The sequence below is a fragment of the Trichogramma pretiosum genome, unplaced genomic scaffold (assembly GCF_000599845.2).
Source record: "Trichogramma pretiosum strain Unisexual culture from Peru unplaced genomic scaffold, Tpre_2.0 scaffold25, whole genome shotgun sequence".
NCBI classification, from domain to species: domain Eukaryota; kingdom Metazoa; phylum Arthropoda; class Insecta; order Hymenoptera; family Trichogrammatidae; genus Trichogramma; species Trichogramma pretiosum.
The window spans coordinates 1,768,409-1,789,638 of record NW_019641621.1 but is presented as its reverse complement, the minus strand read 5'-3'; the positions used below and the strand labels follow the sequence as shown (position 1 = coordinate 1,789,638).

Below are 21,230 nucleotides of genomic sequence, written 5' to 3'. Positions count from 1 at the left end.
CCCCCCCCCCCCCCCCCTTATACAAATCGTCAGGTTAGTGCCTGCGCGATCTGTAATTATTAGTATACATCAAATGTATAGCATTGCTAGGTTAGTGCCTGTGTGATGCATTATTGTTTGTGTACATCAAATATACAGCATTGCAAGATTAGTGCTTACGCAATGCGTAAGATGCTCACGCATGAATAGGTCATACGTATCGCTAGGATAGAGCCTGAGCGATGCATCGAATTTACGTACATAAAATATACGTGTCATTGGGCAAGGGCCGCTGGACGACGTGATGACGAAAAATATCTCGTACGAGATGCGTATTTAAACATAACAACATACGCTGCGAAAGGTTATAACCTCTTGCTGTCACCGAGCATGGCTTCTTCGAGGGTGAAGGTATAACTCGCACACCTCATAAATAACGAAGCTTAGTGCTCTTAGAGTATGTGTAGCCTCTGTTCATTATCACCATCACTAACATACATACTCAACACAAAGAATACTAATAAACATGAATTCTGCTGCAACACCGAGATGTTGAACTAAGCACGATATGTGCAAACGTCGATCGATGTAACGACTCAACTGCTGATTTTGGTATCCGCCCGTTCCTCCGATCCCGTTGTTACGCCGGCCATTTTTCCGATTATGTAAAATTTCCGATTATACATTATTCCGATTCCGTTTTTCCGACTACCTCTTTTCTGATTGTATACAATTTTCAAACATAATAATCCAAATATCTCCGAAACAATAATATTATTGTTTGACTATCGCTAGCTGCTGAAAAAGCCAACAAAAAGACACTTGGTCAGTCTCTTATCTAAGTTCAGCTATTTAGCCTCGCAATGGAGCTTGAAATTGTTAATAATAAGCAGCTATCAATTTTACCACTCTAAAATTATTGGAAAGAAACGTCACTGGGAGTGCATAAAGTTGCGCAGTGATAAGACGTGTACCTCAAGAGCGAAAACTAACAACCTAGGACCCGGAGAACAGCTTGTTCTCTTGCAAGTGAAAGTGCATGCACATCCCCCGAATTTCAACGATTGCGAAGCTAAAAAAGTAAAGACAAGCTTGAAAAGAAAAGCTTCTGAACGCCCAGAGCAACCTCCGGCCCAATTACTGCGTACAAAACTTTCTTCAGTGCCCGAAGGCGTGCTCAGTCAGCTTCCTTTAAGAGAAAATTGGAAAAAAATTATTCGCAGAACAAGACGGAAAGATTTACCACCAAACCCCAAAACTTTAAATGAATTTGACACTCTTCCGGATCGATACCAGAGAACTCTATCTGACGAAAAATTTTTAATTTTTGATTCTGGTCAGTTGGAAGAGAGCAGGGTTCTAGTTTTTGCCACACGTAAAGATGTAGAAATTCTAACGCGTAGTGAAGTTTGGTTTTTGGACGGTACATTTAAAGTAAGTTTCTCTCTTGAATACACGCAATCAGTCTCATAAGGAATCTTTCATTAATACTACTTAGGTCACTCCACATTTATGCAAGTATTTTTGATCGTGAGCACCATCGATCGAAAGAAACAAGAGGCTGGTGATATTGAGGTTAGCTGTTGAAACAGCCACTGACGAATATGGGATACAAAACTGTCGTCCCCGTAGATTCATGACTGATTTTGAAAAATCGATTATCAATGCTTGTATGGAAATTCACCCTAACGTTCCCGTGTCCTGCTGCTTCTTTCATTTAGGACAATCAATTTATAAGAAGATACAAGAGAAAGGTTTGGCAAAAGCCTACTGCGATCCTGAGAATGATTATGTGGGTACACGGATGCACATGTTTCTGGCTTTAGCATTCGTCACAGTTGCAGATGTATGTCGCGTTTATAAATTGATTGTAAACGATATCAAGAAAGATATCTACAAGACAATTTGGCCCGTGATCAAATATTTCGGAGCAACCTACGTGTTGGGCTATCTACGTACAGCTAAAACTCAAGCTGTTCCACCCAGATATCCACCAGAAATTTCGAACCAGCACGAAGCTGCACTAACGAGAACGCATATAACAAATAACTTGAATGAAGCCTGGCATAATAAGTTTGCAATCTTCGTCGATAAACATCACCCTGATCTATATTCAACTTTAACAGAATTTCAGAAGGAGCAAGCTGATTGCGAAGTTATGATCACTAAGTTAAGTTTGGGGCGTTCAGTCAAGAATAAACCAAAACAAAAGTGTGAGAATCTTCAAGCTCAGTTGCAAGTAATGGCACATGATTACGATTAGTTTAAGGAACATAAGAAATAGTTATAATTTATAAAACATTTTGACAATACTTTAACTCTTTAATTTAATAAATAAACGTGTCATTGCTGCTTATATTTCTAATTTCATATCTATCTTAACTTATATATCTTTATTACTATGTATTTATTTATTATTCGAAAATTGTACCTATCCGAAAATTGAAGTCGGACTTTTTTTCGGAAAAATGGAGTCAGAAGAATGACCGTGAACCGCTGATTTCCGTTTTCTTTCCCTACGATGCTGCACCGCAACTCGTGAATTTGAAGTTGAACGATGATCCTCGACAATGTTTTTCTCTACGTAAAGTAGAATAACTAGCACTGTGGAGGTTAACTCGCGTATTTGCTTATGCGTGTGGTTTCACCGACACACAAAAAAGGAATAAGGCTCCCACGGCGTTGTGCACGACGCAGTGGCATTTGCGTGCAATTTTTTTGCTTTGAATGTGTGGTATTACTGGTCACATCAAGGGTACTACCATCTGATCTCTGAAGGAGGAGGCGTGATGTATAATAAAATATCTCAATATCTTTTAAATGAATTTTCATAGTTGTTTTAAACGATGAAAGATATCTCAGCTCAAAGTATATATTTTTAAGCTCCAAAACAGTATAAAATAACCTATGACTGACAATAATTTTATTTGTTTAATAAATAAATAAATTGAAAAGTAGCGTGTAATTAGTAGGGTGAAATTTTAGATCACTTTGGAATAGTGTTTAAAGTTCATCTTTTACACAAACAAAACAACAGCCGTTCGCTAGACGTTGGCGAATGATATTTTCTACTGCAACCAGAACGTCAAACTCCGCTTTTTCGTATTTTTTCTTTTTTCTCGAATAAAAATTGAACTTTAAGCCAAATAAACGAAATAAAACGTACCGGACCCTTATAAATTGATCCAACCTTTTTTAAAATGCAATAACAATCAGTTTTGATTGTTATAGTTACTCCTTAAAACTCGTGTGTTACTGGTATAGCCCCAGTAACGACGATTCTTCGACTTCTTTTGCGATTTTTTGTGCATTTTCGATATCGTCCCGAATGCCTAATGTGTAATAAAAATCAAGTCTGAGACCGGTAATCGCTTTGTCAAGAAGTACACTTTGAAGGTACAAACGCTCATTTTGATCGAGCAATCTACTTATAAAAAAGAGAACGGCCGAAAAGTGAAGGCGCGTAGAACGACCTCTGATTGGCTGACACTGACGACGACGCCCGACGCGAGCCGACTCTATACGAGTGCCTGTGCTGCTAACTGTCAACAGACAGTTAGTACTTGAGTAACCTTAACATTCGAATGAAAAAATTGACGCGCACGAAGCGCGTTTGAAACGTACTATTTCTGAACTATTTCTCAATCTTAAACTAACCTCAAAACACAAATAAAAAAATTGATACGCGCGGAGTGCGTCTTAAACGTCTAGTAAGGAAAAAAACGTACCGGGCTAGATTTCAGTATATTCACAGTTTATTATGCAAATAGTGTATCGGACAATTTATCACGAGAACTGTATTTTTTTTATTTTAAAATATATTATGTTAATGAATATAAAAACATACAATCAAAAATACAGTTTTTATTTCATAGTTTAATTTAAGCAATCAGAATTAAAAATTGTATTACTACAAAATATACAAAATTCATTCAACGGCAAATTATTTTTTTGTATTAAACGTGGGCATCCGAGAGTGAGATTGCAAAGTGGATCGTATGAAATCGTCTCTATTTTCTTGACCACAAACCTTCTTCAAGTCTTCTCCTTCTCCTAGCTCAAAAACTACTATACATTGTATCTAATGTACATAAGAAGTTTTTTTTTTCAAATTTTTTGAACGAATCGATCGTGCCAATTTTCGATAGCATGGAAAAATAGTATAAGGAGTGTAAAAAATAGCTGATGTTTTAGCTCCGTTCGTTTTTTTCCTTCTAGCTCGATCAAAATGAGCGTTTGTACCTTCAAAGTGTACTTCTTGACAAAGCGATTACCGGTCTCAGACTTATTTTTTATTACAGATTACGCATTCGGGACGATATCGAAAATGCACAAAAAATCGCAAAAAAAGTCGAAAAATCGTCGTTATTGGGGCTATACCAGTAACACAAGAGTTTTTAGGAGTAACTATAACAATCAAAACTGATCGTTATTGTATTTTAAAAAATGTTGGATCAATTTATATGGGTCTGGTACGTTTTATTTCGTTTATTTGGCTTAAAGTTCCATTTTTATTCGAGAAAAACGAAAAAATACGAAAAAACGGAGTTTGACGTTCTAGTTGCAGTAGAAAATATCATTTGCTAAAGTCTAGCGAACGGCTGTTGTTTTGTTTGTGTAAAAGATAAACTTTGAACACTATTTCAAAGTGATCTAAAATTTTTCGCCTACTTCGCTCCACCTTAGTAATTAGTAGTTTTCATTGGTATTATACATTTTTATTGGGTCGATGTACAATATTCATTTAATTTTAACAAAAACTATGAAATAACGGATTTTTTCCTAAAACTGCGGAGTGACAAATGTACGTTCATTCGTTCTGATGCATTTAATTAACACAAAACACGTATTTGAACAAATGATAATTTATATGCGCACTATTACATACGCTGATAACGGCGTTATAACAAATAAAGATCAGTTTTTTTTACCTTTCTCTCTGAGGTAGAGTGGTCATAAAAGAGGATTACTCTTGGTAGTAGTTTTATATTAAAATTTGCATCGGTATAGTTTAAAACAATAATATTTAATAATGATGATAGTGAACATGGGTCATTATTTGGCTCTAATCAAACACACACATTCTTGTATTGGTATTTTCACTTGTCAAGGTCGTTGGCTGCCTGCGATGTCGCTTGCCTCGTGACATTGTTGACTGCCTGCAATACTCCTTGGCCGAAAGAAGTCGTTGCCTCCTGCGATGTAGCTTAACCATTGAAAATATTGACTATTTCCAATGATTTACCTTCACCATGTCCTGTACACGTGACGCAGGACTGGTCCTTTTTACAACTTTTCCTCGAGTCTTACGCAACGTACATTCTAATCGCGCTTCTACGCGATCGTGGGGACGTCCCAGAGTTGGACCGATCCTCGCATAATAAATATCTACACATTAAGTAGCTGGAGTCTTATGATGCATCCGCACATCTGTCAATCGACAAAATGACGATCTCTGGGTAATCCTGCGAACCGTGCTCGCTCAATTCTTCTTATCGATCTTATTTGCTTTAAAATTGACTTATTGAAAAATATATATGGGGCACTCCACAATTTCTGGGGCCACTTTTCGGTCCGACCATCTTGGATCTTTCCCAAATTGTAACCACATAAAGTAGTAGTAAAGAAAGATAATTCACTAATTTTCAGCCCTGACGAGTCCACATATCACTCTCAGTGCACCTTCAAAGTTCTCAATTTTCAAAATTTGACTTTAAAATATCGTTGTTTTAAGCCCTGTATGTAAAAAACGTAGAAAAAATCCGTTTAACACGTTTTTCGGAGTAAAATTGGATGTCGATTTCAAAAAAATATTAGTTTTATCATTCAAGGTCATTTAAACCCTTAAAAATAACAAGCAAGTTTAAAATTGATATTTTGGGTCTAATCCAACCTTTTTTTGCTTTTTTGATTTTTTCATTCCATAGAGCAGGAAATTTCACATATATATGGTAACTTAATGGCTAGGAGGGAGCTTAAATAATTATATATTTCTATTTATAGTATTAAGCTGAAATTGTGAAATAAATTTATTTCAGAAAACAGGCCTAAGGGGCTTTTTTCAATACTGTGATTTCTTGTGGTCCGCTGTCTCTCCTCTTGGTGGCTGACGAACAAGTGACTCGACTTTCTTAAATAAAACCCAATAAAAAAATAAAAAATATTATTTAACTTCTAATAAACTAAATTTATAATAAAATGCAAACTCGACTTCGCGACCTGAAAAGAGGAAAAGGTCGTGTAATTTACAACACGGAGAGTTATGTTAAACTCAACAAATAGAATTTATATAACAATATATGGGGCAAATTTCCTGAAGTGTCCTAGCGCTCTGCCGCACGGCACTTTTTGGCCAAATCACTCAATTTCTAACTCGCTGTAAAAGTATCAAAACACACCTTAAAAAAATAACTAACTAGTGATTTCGATAGGAAATTTCCTCAGCTTTTCGATGGAGATATTAGATTTCCCATAATTTTCTATTTTCACCCGGAAAATTGTCATCAAACATTCAGAGCTCAATATCTCGAAAAACGCCACTTTTTTTGCTTTTTTTATCGTTCCGATCGAAAGATGAGGTCTTTTTACATCGGGCATGGTAGTTTTCAGAGTGTATTTTTGATGAAAACTAAGGAAAATACGGGAGGTTTTAGTTAGCGCTCGGCCGCTCAGCGCGATTTCGAGCCTTGCGCGGCTCGCTGTAACTTGTAACTCGCTCTTATGACATTGTGATTTGGCTGGAAAAATTATTAAACATATAGTTTCGATAGAAAATTTTGTCAGCTTTCTCATGGTGCAGTCGGATTTTCCGATAATTTACATATTCATTAGAAAAAGTAGAAAATAGATCTTCAAGTCCATTTTTTTTGGTGAAAATGTAAATTATCAGAAAATCCGACTGCACCATAAGAAAGCTGAAAAAATTTCCTATCGAAAACATGTGTTCGTTTATTTTTCCAGCCAAATCACTATGTCATAAGAGCGAGTTACAAGTTACAGCGAGCCACGCAAAGCTGGAAATCGCTCTGAGCGGCCGAGCGCTAACTAAAACCTCCCGTATTTTCCTTAGTTTTCACGAAAAATACACTCTGAAAACAACCATACCTGATGTAAAAAGACCTCATCTTTCTTTTTAATTAGTTACCGAATAATAATCAATATTTATTATTAAATAATTATTTTTATCCTACAGATACATATATCACTAAAGGAAAGCTGCAGATGGGCAGGATAGTCACCGGGGAGAATTGAGCCCAGCAAGAGCGTCACCGAAAAGCGAAGAATGAACTCATTCGTATAAGTCACTGGGTGGTATCTTCGTATGGGCTGGAATATCTCCTGGGGAATTTCTCGCACTCGGATGGGCTGGTTAGTCACCGAGCTGATCCCGACCATAGCATTCCAAGTGGTCGAAATGGACATTGTGGGGCCCCTACCACTCACGGTCTCTGGAAATATGTACTTTTTAACCCTGCAATGTAACCTAACCAAATATTCCGAAGCAATACCGTTACCCGATGTCAAGGCCGACACGATAGCCTCAGCTTTCGCCAACGAGTTTGTCTGTCATTTCGGCTGTCCAAAGACAGCAAGAATAGATATGGGCCGAAATTTAATTGGTGAGGTATTCTCAACCCTAGCTAAATTATTTAACATCCACCAAATCCACTCGCCGAGTTCGAGTCGAGTTGGAGTCGAGTCGGGAAAATTTGAGTACTCGAGTTTTTTCAAGTTCCCGAGTTTCTTTCAAGTAGTCGAGTTTTTCAAGTACTCGCAATATATTTAAATTTTAAATGAATAAATGATGAATTAACAGTCTCTAGACCACTTCCCTTTGTGTGTACGTGCTTTGATGAGAGCTAGCTTGAGAGTCGGTTCGGTCTTCGGAGATGATGTTGCCTGGGAAAAGACGGACGGGTCTCGGAAATAATATAGAGAGAGACGGTTAAATTTCTCTGCTCTCGAGTCGAAGTCTCGAGAAGCTCTGCTATAAATTTATTTCAATTGTGCTTACAAACTAAAATCGTTACATCCCTTTCTCTTATTTTCGCACGCGTTTGTTTACAAATTGATCAATCGTCGACGCGTACCGGCGCCTTAACTTACACATACATCAGCTTATAAGTGTGATGAAGTGTGGTATTATTAAATCATTTTCTTCTTCCAAATTAATCCACTGCGAATATCACACTTATAAGCATATACACACAAAGGGAGGTGGTCTAGAGACTGTGAATTCACCAGTTACTTACTTAAGGGGGGGGGGGGGGNGGAGGGGGGGGGGGGGTATGGTCCTGACCTCGAAAAATTTTGATTTTTTTTTTTATTGTTTTATTTGATTGTTTATACTTTCAAGTGTATTCTGTGAAAATTTCAGCCCAATCTGAGGAAAATTAACGAAAATATTGAACTTTTAATTTGATTACTAATATGCCATATGTGGCATTTCACGTCAATTCATTTTGTTCAGAAAATTCGTTATAAATGAAAAAATTTTTGGGAAAATCGAAATATCTCTACGTCAGTACCTGCTCAAAGGGTTTATGAAGAACTGCGCGAATTTTCAAAAGGATCGGTTGAATACTTTTTGAGTGACGTTCCTCACCGATTTGAAAAATCTTGACGTATAATGTTGTATCTTTGAACTGCCATTCCTCGAAATGACATTTTTCAAGTCGGTGAGGAACGTCACTCAAAAAGTATTCAACCGATCCTTTTGAAAATTTGCACAGTTCTTTATAAACCCTTTGAGTAGGTACTGACGTCGAGATATTTCGATTTTTCCGAAAATTTTTTTGTTTACGTTAAAAATTACGTCATAATTCGAAAAATCAATATAATTGAAAAAACTCTACGTCAGTACCTGATAAAACTCATAAACTGATAAGGTAATTTTGCATTTTTAGTTTCAGATGATTCTGTGAAAAGTTACGTTCCTCACCAGAATTTTGACGACTTTTCCGTAGATTTGCTCTCAAAGGTCCAAAAATGAAAATTTTTTTATGAAATTTTCACAAAATACTCTCGAAGTCATGTACTTTCACATGTACATTGTAAAAATAAATTTTTTTTTTTTCAACTAGTAAAAAAAAAATTGAAAAAATTATAAAAAAAACGATAAATCAGCACCATACCCCCCCCCCTTAAAACAGTTATTTACTTGAAAAACTCGATTATCCGAAAAAATCCGAGTACCCGTAAAAACTCGAGTACTTGAAAAAAAGGGGGGCACCCGAAAAAACTCGAGTACTCAAAAAATCGAGTACTCGACTCGAACTCGAGGAAAAAACTCGAACTCGACGAGTCGAGTTTTTTTGAGTATTCGCACAGCCCGCACTATTTGAAATTGTCAGTGTACGTTGTTGGTAAATCAATGCGAAACCTCGCAGACTTGCTACCACTCCTTCACTCCATATAAAATTGTACAGCAAGGTCTAAAAAAATTGGTCGGTAAATTATACATTAGAGTGTTAGCTTAAAAAAGAATCCAAAATCAATTTCGTCGTCATAAAAATATATATCACGTAATTCGTAGTTTGGCTTTGAAATGAATTTGTTACCTACTCAGAAAAAAATAGCATGTTATATCATTATACTTACAAAGAGACGATTGCGTAAAAAACTTTAAAGTATTTGATATTTCAATTCCTGATGGTACTGGTTGGGTGCCATAGAGTAATCTCTGATAAAACTCATGTAAAGATGCTAATTTTAAAGAATCTGAAATTAAATGAGATATGATTTAATAGAAGATTTAAAACTGTGTGAAAACTTATTTTTATTTAAATTTTTTCATTGATTATTTTATTTTTTATAAATTATTCGTAAAAGTATATTCAAGTGTGATTTTCCGAAACAAGTTTTACGAACATTTCAAACCTCACACAATTTTGAGTATTAAGTAGTGCAATACCGATCGTACATTAACTGTTTGGCTACATTGAGAGAAAAATCCGGGACAATTCTAGACAGTGAGCCCATGTATATCGCTTTTTTTTATCTGCGTTCAAAGAAGTACACGCAAGTTTCAACAGTCACGCTGCGCGCCACAACCGATGGCATCGTAGACCAGTGCCAAACACTCCCGATGCCCGGCTTTGGAGCGGGAAGCGTCAGCGATTCACTTGTTACAGACTTTCATCGGAATAAACACACAATATACACACGTTGTTATTCTCTCTCAAACTGTTAAATATACGTACGTTGTTATTCTTTCTTTGTAGTTTGTAAGCTTTTGTACTAGCTCTTGTAATTACTTTTAAGGTGAGTCATACACCAATTTACTCCTCATTGTCATTTTTTGATATAAACCACAGTTTAATGGCAATCTACATTTTCAACATAAAATTGATATCTTTGAGCCCTAAAAAATGTGAAAAAAGTTGCAGAATAGGCCTTTGCATCTAAAAGTAGCTCATTTTTGCTATTTTAGCCTTTCGGCACTGTGCGCAAGGTTCAGATCAGAGTTTTTGAGGGAGGTCTTGATAGATCTCAAAATCTTCAGAAAAGTATCCTTTATGGGCTGAGTTTTGTGGAATTTTGATTTAGATCTTCATATCAATTCTATTATTCAATATGTGCTCAAAAACATTTATAAATTTTTTTTATATCTTGCTTTTTTCACATCTGTTGGCATACAAACTTTTTTATAACTCTAATCAAAATTTTACAAAACTCAGCCCATAAAGGATACTTTTCTGAAGATTTGGAGACCTATCAGGAACACCTACCTCAAAAACTCTGATCTGAACCTTGCGCACAGTGCCGCAAGGCTAAAATAGCAAAAATGAGCTATTTTTAGATGCAAAGGCCTATTCTGCAACTTTTTTCACATTTTTTAGGGCTTAAAGATGTCAATATTATGTTGAAAATGTAGATTGCCATTAAACTGTGATTTATATCAAACAAATGACAAAGAGGAGTGAATAGGTGTATGACTGCCCTTAAGCTTACGTTTAGAATAAATAGTCTTGTGTCTGAACCTTACTTTAGTCTTATATATTCATTTATAGAACTGCGTGGTATAAGTGCACATTTATGGCACGCTTTTCTGTGGCCTAAGTAGCACATTCTTGCACCACTGCGTTCACATCACACTCACATACGCTCGTGTGCTAGCTTCACTTCGCTCTACAAGAAACTGCGACTCTTGAATCGAAAAAAGGGACATAAATGCGAACTTAGCACAGTGCTATAAATGTTATGTATAAAATATAATATAAAATATATACAATAAAAATGTAATATATATAAATGTAATATAATGTACGATACTCGTGCCATGGGGACACTATTTAGTACGGAGTAGTTTACGGCCCAAGCGCAGCGAGATTTGGATGTAGTGAAGCTTGGTTATCGCGTTTTTGACTTTTACTTGGAAAGGTTTGTTTTATTAGTAGGACTTCAGCATCTGAAAGTGATTTCTTAAGAAATTCTGTTTAATTTTGTGAAGAAGGCCTGCATGCCATACTTTATCAAAGGCCTAAGCTACATGTAGGAAGACGGCGGTCCAAAAACTTTCATTTCAAAAGCATCTCGTATTTTGACAATTAGTCGATTGACCTGCTCAATCGTGGAATGTTTCTCTCGAAATCCAAACTGATGTCCTGGTATTAAATTCTTTTTGTCTATAATACACTGCAATCTCTTGAGTAAAATCTCTCGCATAATTTGGAGCAGACAAGCAGTAGACTTATAGGTATGTAAGAAGATACGCTTTTGGGAGGTTCTCCTGGCTTTGCGATAAGTATAATCTGGACGACTTTCCATTGGTTGGGAAATATTCTGAGTCGCAAGCAGGTGTTGAATAGAATGGTAAATATCGCTCTGCATTTGTTGGTAACTGCTGCATAGTTATACCGATAATGCTATTGCACCCGGGAGATTTTTTTGCGTTGAGCTTATGATTTTGGTTTTTCACTTCTTTCACTTTATAAGAGGAGTTCTTCTTGCAGTTCTGTGATTCGTTTCGCTGGAGTTTGAAATACTTTGCTGCAGTTGGAGTCCGGTTTTCAAGGTAATTATTAATTTTTTATTTTTTGTCGTCGTTGTAAAATGGTGGCGTGTTACTGCGCCATACGCTCATGGCAGAGTCCGGTGTGTGGCTGAAACCCTTCCATTTCTTTCCTTACCCGTGACAATTAAATATACGCGAGTCAATGCGTCGAGCGAGTATACGCGAGAGCGAGACGAATAGGGCTATGTGATGCGTATGGATCAGCTGAGTCACGCACACATCTGACAATCGATCAGGTGATTGATCTCAAGACTGTGGATCAAGAAGACGGCTTTATTAGCTAATGATGGGTCTTATTATGAACGAACAAGGCAGAGTTACAAACTCTGCCTTGACCAGGCACGAATATGCTTGGGAAGCTGAAAAAGTATCATTGAGCTGTATGTGAGGACAATGGAGTGTAGCCGACCTCTGTTTGCCCAAATCATCGCCGTATCTACCCAGGTCCAGCCATTGTCAAGCAGCCGAGTAAGTCGAAATTTACAAATATCGAAATCTGCCGAGTGTGCTCTCTCTCATATCGTGTCGCGATCAAAATCCATCGAACCCATACCCGCACCCACCGTAAAGAGTCTTATAAAGCCGAGTAAAATAGATTAGAGTCGTAGAATTGAGTATTATTATTGATTGTATTCCTAACTTAATATTGTATAAATTTGGCTACTGATAAGGCGTCATCTTAGTGACTGGTACTTGAATAAATACCTTATAATTTATTTTTTTTATTTATTAAAAATATCTAATACTTATTTCGATACTACTCGACAACACTTCAGCAAAAAGAAAACCAAGACGAGCCACGGTTAGCCCTGAGTGGCACCCGTTACATCATGTAGCAACTTTTTTAATTATTTTTCAGTTTTCATTTACAGTATTAGTCTGTAAAAGTGGAAAAAAAATTTTTTTTTCAATAAAACACATGATAAACTTTTTAATACCTTATTCGAAAGTATTTTGTTCAGTTTGATACTAAGAAATAGTTCAGTACAGTGACAGGGAGTGTAAGGACCCTCTACATAAGCGTTAGACACATCTAAGCTACCTGTCGTAGAATTCCAAGAGAGAGCTTCAATCTACTGTGGTCTATGCGGTTTCATTTTGTTCGATAGCCAATTGGGCATAGTAGCAACCAAAAGCTAGATATAAGTCGAACTGTAGGTACTTGCGCATATCGCAAAGTGAAATTAATTTATGGAAAATGATTCAAAATTATTACTACATTCTAGAAAATTGTACACACGAGTAACTAATGTTCATCTTATGTCTAGCTTCTGGATTCGACGATGGCCAATTGGCTATCGAACAAAATGAAACCACATAGGCCACAATAGATTGATGCGCTCTATTGCGCTCTCTATTGTTATGCTGCTCTCTATTCTTTATTAATGCTGAGCAAAGCGAAGTCTCTTATCCTTTCAGCTCGGTAGATTTTGACATATTTTGTGACAACGGTTTCTGGAAAACGACTTTACCGAATGGTCTAAAATTTTTAAGGGTTGTTGAGGGTGGTCAGCCGAAGGTCTGATTGCCACATTCCGTCGACCTGGTGCACCAGGTCGCCGATCTGGCCCCTGTGAAAACTTCTTCGAGAATTTTCGTTATTATTAGGTTGTGCTGAATGTGTAAAAAGTGTCAAACCACATTCCATCGACCTGGTGCAGCAGGTCGCCGATCTGGCCCACGTGAAACCTTCTTCGAGAATTTTCGTTATTTTCGGATCGTAGTGACTGATTGTAAAGTGTAGAACCGGATTCCGTCGACCTGGTGCACCAGGTCACCGATCTGGCCTCTGTAAAAACTTCTTCGAGAATTTTCGTTATTTTCGGGTTGTACTGACTGGGTAAAATGATACTAAATCATTTAATTTTTACAATACCTGTACAAAAACCCCAATTTAATCATGTTCCAATGCTTATTTATATTTGCAGAATACGCATAACAAAAATATTATATTCTTCAACGGGTGCAGTAATGGCTTTTTAAAAAAATAAGCGATGATGGCACGAGCTGAAAGAGAATTTTTAGCTCATCCAATTTTTAAATCATTGAAAAAGCTAACACATCTAACACATTTAACCTTTAGAGGGCTGGGATTTCAGAGGTCATATCAACATCCAAAACATCTAACATATCTGAAAGAGGGTGAATGTGCTTGGTCACCATCCAATTTTCGGCCAATCAGAGATATTATTCAAATAAATAGAAATATATGCAAAATTTTGAAGCAATAAAATATTTTTTCAATTCTACAACTGTTATTGTTTCAGAGAAAATTCTTAGTACCCTTGAAAATTATTAAATCAACGTGCTGGCATAGTCGACACTCGTGTCTTTTTCCGCACACTCGTGCCCAAAAACGCTTTTTGCGCACTAATAAATGTGCGAAAATAGTTATTTATGTAACAAGTGCCCAAAAAGCTGGGCACGTGTTGCATACAAAATTTTATGCAATAGTAGGCGAAAAATACGTTCATTAAAATGAGGCGTTTTACCGCACACCCGTGTCCAAAATGGGGCATTTCACCGCACACAAGTGTCCAAAAACGCTTTTGGCGCACTAAAAAATGTGTGAAAAAAGACATTTTTCGTCATACTATTGCATAAATAACTATTATGCAATTGTAAAGAGAAAAACCCCCTTTTGGACACACTTTTTAGTGCACAAAAAGCGTTTTTGAACACTGGTAAGCGGTAAAATTTCTGATATTTTGTGAGATATCATGCTCGTTATTTGTGCACTTTTTGCATAGTATTTCATAAAATGTCGGGTGCAGCAAGTGCCAAGCTTTTTCCCCAGAAATTGCGTGAAACAGTTCTCTTCTCGTGCAAGCGTAACCAGCACTCGTACTCACAAAATAGCCCCCCCCCCTCCCCCACTTTCCCGACTCTGCTTTCACTACAACCATTTTCACGACAAGTATTTTTCCCGACAATCGAAAATCCCGAATCCAATTTCACGAAAACCATTTTCCCGAATAAAATTTCCCGACAACCATTTTCACAAGTATTTCAAATTTTGTACATATGATGATGGCCCTAGCTTATGTTCCCGTAGACGATGTGTTGCCAACATTTAAAGCTTTTAAAAAAGAAGCTCCAAGTGCACTGAAGACTGTCTTCAATTACTTCTCCGAGTACTATGTTATTGGCATTCCAGCAGTTCGAGGAAGACGTCCTAAGAAAGCTACACCTCCACGTTCTCCTATAAAGTTATGGAATCAGTATGATGCTGTGCTAGCAGGGACTCATAAAACAAATAACGTTAGTGAAGGATGGCACAATCGCTTTGGGTTAATTGTCGGCAAACACCATCCAGACTTGTACAGTGCACTGAGGGAGTTCCAAAAATAACAGGCCGATGTGGAGATATGCATAGCAGAGATACGATTAGGACGCGCTATAAAAAGAGCACCAAAACTAAAATGGATTGCTCAGCATGAAACTATCTTCGACAGAGAAATATCTTCGTTCATTGGCTCACACTATAAATCTCTGATAGATACTTTCATTTTTTAAGTTAATAAATTTGTTATTACATATTCATTGTCATTATTCTTTATGATCGACGTCGGAAAGAATACTTGTCGTGAAAATGGTTGTCGTGAAAGCGGAGTCGGGAAAGTGGGAGGTAACACACAAAATAACCCATTCGTATAACTACTCATATCTTCATCGTTTGCATATTGTTCATAAGAATATCAATAATATAATATAATATTAATTAATGATAATTAATATATTATTAATTATATTGTTAATTATATTATTAATTAATAATAATTAACGGAAATAATCCTGCGTATGCATCTGAATGAAAAATCAAGGCAACAGTCCTGTCAGCAACTAGGTTGTTATATTGAATTTAAATTTTCTATTTGCTCAGCATTCTACAACTGGGGTTGCCTCTAGTATAAATCCTATGAATCTTAATCCAATATAAAAAGTTCAATGTTAACATTCAATATTCATGTTTTTTTATTTACATGATTGAACACTTGTTTATCCCAGTTCAAGATATTTTTTATGTTAAAATATTTCAAAGTCAATATATAATGTTGTTGGATTTGGAATGGAGTTAAAAAGCTTTGAGCATTTGTTAATACTTATCGAAAACAAAATAAGTTGGATGAGCATGGTTACTTCGGTTACTTACGATTAAATTATGAAAAAATTTAAAAAATTGAACGAGCTGGGCAGATTTAGATACTCACAAGGAGATCTTTTCACCTGAGGGTCATGGATCTTTCTAAAAATTTTTTTGGGACTCAGAACACTCAGTTAACATGTCCCATGGACATGTCATCTCAAGGATAAAAACTAACTCAATTTAGGTATTTAAATTGTTAAATTTGACACTAAAAAGTTTTTCGATAAGAAATTATCAGACCTCTTGTACTCGCATTGAGACAATGATTTAAAGTACTAATGTCCATTAGTATTAAAATTATGTGCTTTAAAACGTTATGATTTGACAATAATGCAATGTTTATGGCTTCGAGTGAGATTCAACAACTTCTTAACAATACCATGTAATGGTATAATATGCAATGTTGCGCTTTTTTTATTTATTTATATTTGTATTTTAACGTATTTACTTAAGCTATAACTTATAGGGCATTAGAAACAACTAATGGGTCAAAATAATAATTTTTTAAATTTTCGTCCGTACGTATGTCACCGATCTTGACGCGCTTTTGGTATATTATAGTACATGATAAAAAAGTGCCAAACCCAAAATTTAGGACCCCCTTCCCCCTTCTACCCCCCTTTTCCCCTATAAACGTCCATTTTCTATTGTAATGTCGCTACGACATATAGTAAAATGAGGTATTATGCAATGGGACGTCGCTTGAAAGATTACTCAAGTCTCTAAAGCGACGCCTTTACATATGCAACCCTACGATTAGTATGATCAGCAGCCTCGAAGTTGTGATAATATTACACACGGTATGAATGATTAATAATAATAATTCAATTCAATCATAATGAAATCTTCTGTTTTGTCTAAGATAAAATAAATGCTAATAATAATAATAAATAATAAATTATGAAATTGTACGATAAAACAGTGACTGTTTTATCATATGAACCTGAATTTGAATCAAACACTTCAGTACTTGATACAGACGAATATAGTGGCGCTACAATCACCAGTAAGAAAACCTTTCACTTTTTGGAAAGGATGATTGAGCTCTTACTGATGATGATTGATCAAGTCCTTCTCTCTCGTTCTCCGACGTTCAAAGTGTAAGGTTCACAGAACCCAGTTCTCTCTGTGTCAAGGACAAGTTCAATAGGTTCGACAATGTAAGTGTTTAAGTTTGAATAAATTCTTCTTCTTAGAATAAGAATCACTTTTCTTTTCTTAGTTATTCTTTCTTATATTGAGACTAATTATATACAATCAAATGTTTCCTAATGCTTAGTCATGGTAACAGAAGCAATGAACGTTCTAGTTTTGCTTTTGTTGAATTGACATCCTATTCCCAACAAATATAATATTATCCACATAAGAGAGAATATAAAATAGCACAATGATTTCCTGAGTTATTGTACGTTAATTCGGTGGACTCGAAACAATCGGTTATTCAAGGCCAAATATACATAATAATTGTGTTACCATAATTATTTATGTTACACTATCTATATTTTTTCTGAAGCGATTAAAAAATCTGAAAAAATTCACAAGAATATTATTCAACAACTCAAACAACCTTGAATTTTTTCAGATTTTTTGAGTGCTTCAGGCCTTCAGAAAAAATCATTGACAATTTTGAAAATTCATATAAGGCGTTAGAATGCAAAAACTTTTTCTAAAATTTTTTCACTTTTTTTTCAGATATTTGAACGCACTTTTTGAAGCCAGAAACCGCTTTTTTTTAAATCAACAGCATCCAATTTTTGATCAATTTGATTCCATGACTGTCTGGCTCAATTAAGACGCCTTATATTCATTTAAGACTTGAAAAACTGACCACGGCTTATTTATTAGCTTATTATTTTATAGATAACAGTTTAAAAAAATGTCCTGTATCAATTTTCAGAAACTTTTATAAAGCATTTAAAATCTGTCTTTTAATGAAAATTTATCATACCTATAAAATGCAAAATAGTACTTCACGATACAAGTGCCATAAGTAGCTGGGCCGAAAAGTGTCCCCATGGCACGAGTATCATACAACATTTTATAGCTCTGTGTTAAGTTCAAATTTATGACCCTTTTTCCGAGTCATGAGTCGCACTTTCTGGTAGCGCGAAGTGAGGTTAGTGCACGAGCGTATCCATAGAGGAAGCTATGTGATGGGTTCGAATATGAGTTTTTGAACCAGACCTTGTAGGGCAATTTGGTTAACGGTTAACATATTTGTAAGCTAGATTGAATTCTTAAAACCTTTTTTTTTGGGTGTGTGTATGTGTAACGTGTGTGTGTGTGTAACGCGTGTAGAGCATTATCTGGAAAACGGTACGAGAGAATGGTGTTGAGTTAAATTGCATTTCTTGTCAAACTGTAACTAAAATGAAGCCCATAACATTTTTTTTCGATTGACGGAGAAGAATTTTTGCAAAAATAAAATTTTTTTTAAAAAGAAAATTTTTTTTAAATTTGATAAAAAATTTTTTTTCAGTTTATTATATGATATTTAATATTTCCAACTTAATTTAATCATGGATAAATTGAAAAAATACTCAACACACTTTTTCTTTCTTTCTTTAACTTTTTTTTTTATATCTTCAAAAAAAATTTCATAAAATTTATTTTTTGTTCTGATACTATAACAAAATCTGTAGACTGGTCTTTACCTGAATTCTTTAAAGTAACCTTTGCTCTTTCTCTATCACAAGGCAGGAAAAGAAATTGTATTTTTTTTTTAATGTTAACAATAAGAAAAAACCATCTTTAAAGGAAGCTTCTTGACAATAAATTGGCAGCGGTTTCTTACCTTTAGTATGCTCATGAAGCACTTTCAAAATAATTGATTCTAAGATCCTTTTTCGTGTTTGATCGAAATAATAATTTCAATTGCCTTATTAATTAGAGAATTTACAAAAATATAAAAAATTCAGAGAAATAGACTTTTCTAAAAGATTCATGACAGCATACTAAAGATAAATATAAAAAATTATTCAAAATATTATGTTTTTAGGATTCAAATGTTATGTTATCGCCCGCAAAAATAAATTCATAGATCGAAGACGTAAAAACATTGTGAGTAATCATAAAATGTTAAAAAAAGTTTAAAAAAATATACGAACGATCACAATTTTTGATATCTTATACGTTTTTCCATACACATTTTTTCCTCGTGTTACAATTTTAAAAAAGTTCTTACGTTTCATTTAGTTCTAACAGGGAGATCAATAACATCTAAGAATTAATGCAAGTTATACATCAAAATTATAAAAGTTTTAATTTTTTTTCAACTGTATTCTTCATTAACAAAAAATAATGTCTTTTCTAAGTTTATATAATCATATGCGAAAAAGTGTTAAAATTTTTAAATTCAATGTGAAATTTCCTTCTGAACAATATGTTTCATGATAATATTAAAATATTCATACACTTATCGGCTTCTGGAGTTATCCAGATTCTATTTTGTTTGATAACTAAATAAGAGTCTTAAAACATAAATCATGGAGATCAACTCAGCCTGGTTTTAAATAAAAACAAACAGACATGTTTTCAAACGTTAAAGAAAAATTTTAGCTTTCGTATGAATCTAATCATTTTTCATGTTTTCAGAATTCTACACAATGAATATGCAAATATTTTTTCAAATTACTTACATGATGCAAATTTAGTTCCCATTATTCCAACAATTTTTCTTAATAAATATTATAACGAAAGTATTTTTGGTTTTAAAACCATAACAATTATCAAGAGCAGAGCTCTAGATCTAAAAAATATGTAACATATTGATGCGCATTTGGCATTAGCGTTTCAAAAATTATTTATGCTAGATACGCCAGCTTAACAGATTCAGTCATTTTTATGGATTATATTACACAAAAATAGAATTACAATTATCAAGTAAATGCCTAAAAATATTATACGAGACTCTCTATTCACAGTAGTCTAAAATAACCCATAAAATTATGGTTTTGCGTGAACTTATTTATATTACCGTAAAAATCCGGTTTCAGGGCATAACTTATGCATATATACGAACCAATGCCAACTAAAGTTTGGCAAATTCTTAAACTTTTCCAGCTAAACCGCAATGACTTAAATACTTTGGTCAAAGACAGCAAATCCTAATTGACTTTAAGAATTTTTGTGACCTAATAAATGACAAATCACAAATAACTCATTAATCGTAAATTCATCATCACAGCCAATCACAATCTTTATTATGACAAGTGTGTTACTACTATGTTGCATAGCAATTATCAATTTGAAATTAAATGGGGCATTTTACCGCACACAAGTGCTCAAAAACGCTTTTTGCGCACTAAAAAATGTGCGAAAAAAGACATTTTTCGTCATACTATTGCATAAAAAATTTTTTTTTAATTATTTCAAAATAAATTAAATAATTTCAAATATTTTTGGTATGAATTGGAACATTTTTATTCAAATTTATTCAAATTTATTCAAATTTATTCGAAAATATTTAAAATTTTTTAATGTTACTACTAATTTTTTTTTTTTATTTTTTAATATTTATCCAAAAAAAAGTAATATTTCAGTTACCATGAAAATTAATACTAATATTCCAATATATTGGTAGATGCAATAAGGGTCACTATTAGTTTTATTATCGAAATGTTTTATTTGTCATTATTACATAATTAATCATTATATAATTATTCAAATTACAAACATAACATACAATCTTAAAGTGTAATACTTTTTTATTTTTAACCGATTATAAAAGTAAATACTTATCTCATAAATGAACAAATTTTTATTACTAATTTTTGGTACTTTTTTATCTTCTTATCGACAATACAACAATACATAATTTTCTTTGAATCTTATGAGAACTATAATTATGTTTGAACAAGTTAACTTAGGATCAAATGACAAGAATCGAAATGAAAAAATATGGGTTAAACAGCACCTTCTTGAATATATATCTGCCTATATACATATTATGCTAAGGAAAAATTTTTTTTTCGCAATTATTGGTATACCTCCTCAACCTCCTCAATGATCCTCATTTTTGAAAAGTAGCATTTTACCGTGTTTTTTTGCCTCTAAAGTGTTGTTTTTACGTGTTTTTTGATCCTCATA

The 21,230-nt window shown here is 34.5% G+C and overlaps 1 protein-coding gene across 1 annotated transcript in view; it reads right to left on the bottom strand.

The window, feature by feature from the left end:
• LOC106651126 (protein unc-79 homolog) overlaps positions 1-19,856 on the bottom strand; it is a 73,393-nt gene extending 53,537 nt beyond the window's left edge. The window contains exons 1-2 of the mRNA XM_023458853.1: positions 19,781-19,856; positions 9,580-9,699 (exon numbers count right to left, since the gene is read on the bottom strand). Coding sequence (XP_023314621.1) covers positions 9,580-9,699; positions 19,781-19,802 — 142 coding nt within the window. The 5' untranslated portion in view covers positions 19,803-19,856. The remainder of the gene's footprint in view (positions 1-9,579; positions 9,700-19,780) is intronic.
• Positions 19,857-21,230: the final 1,374 nt, after the last annotated feature.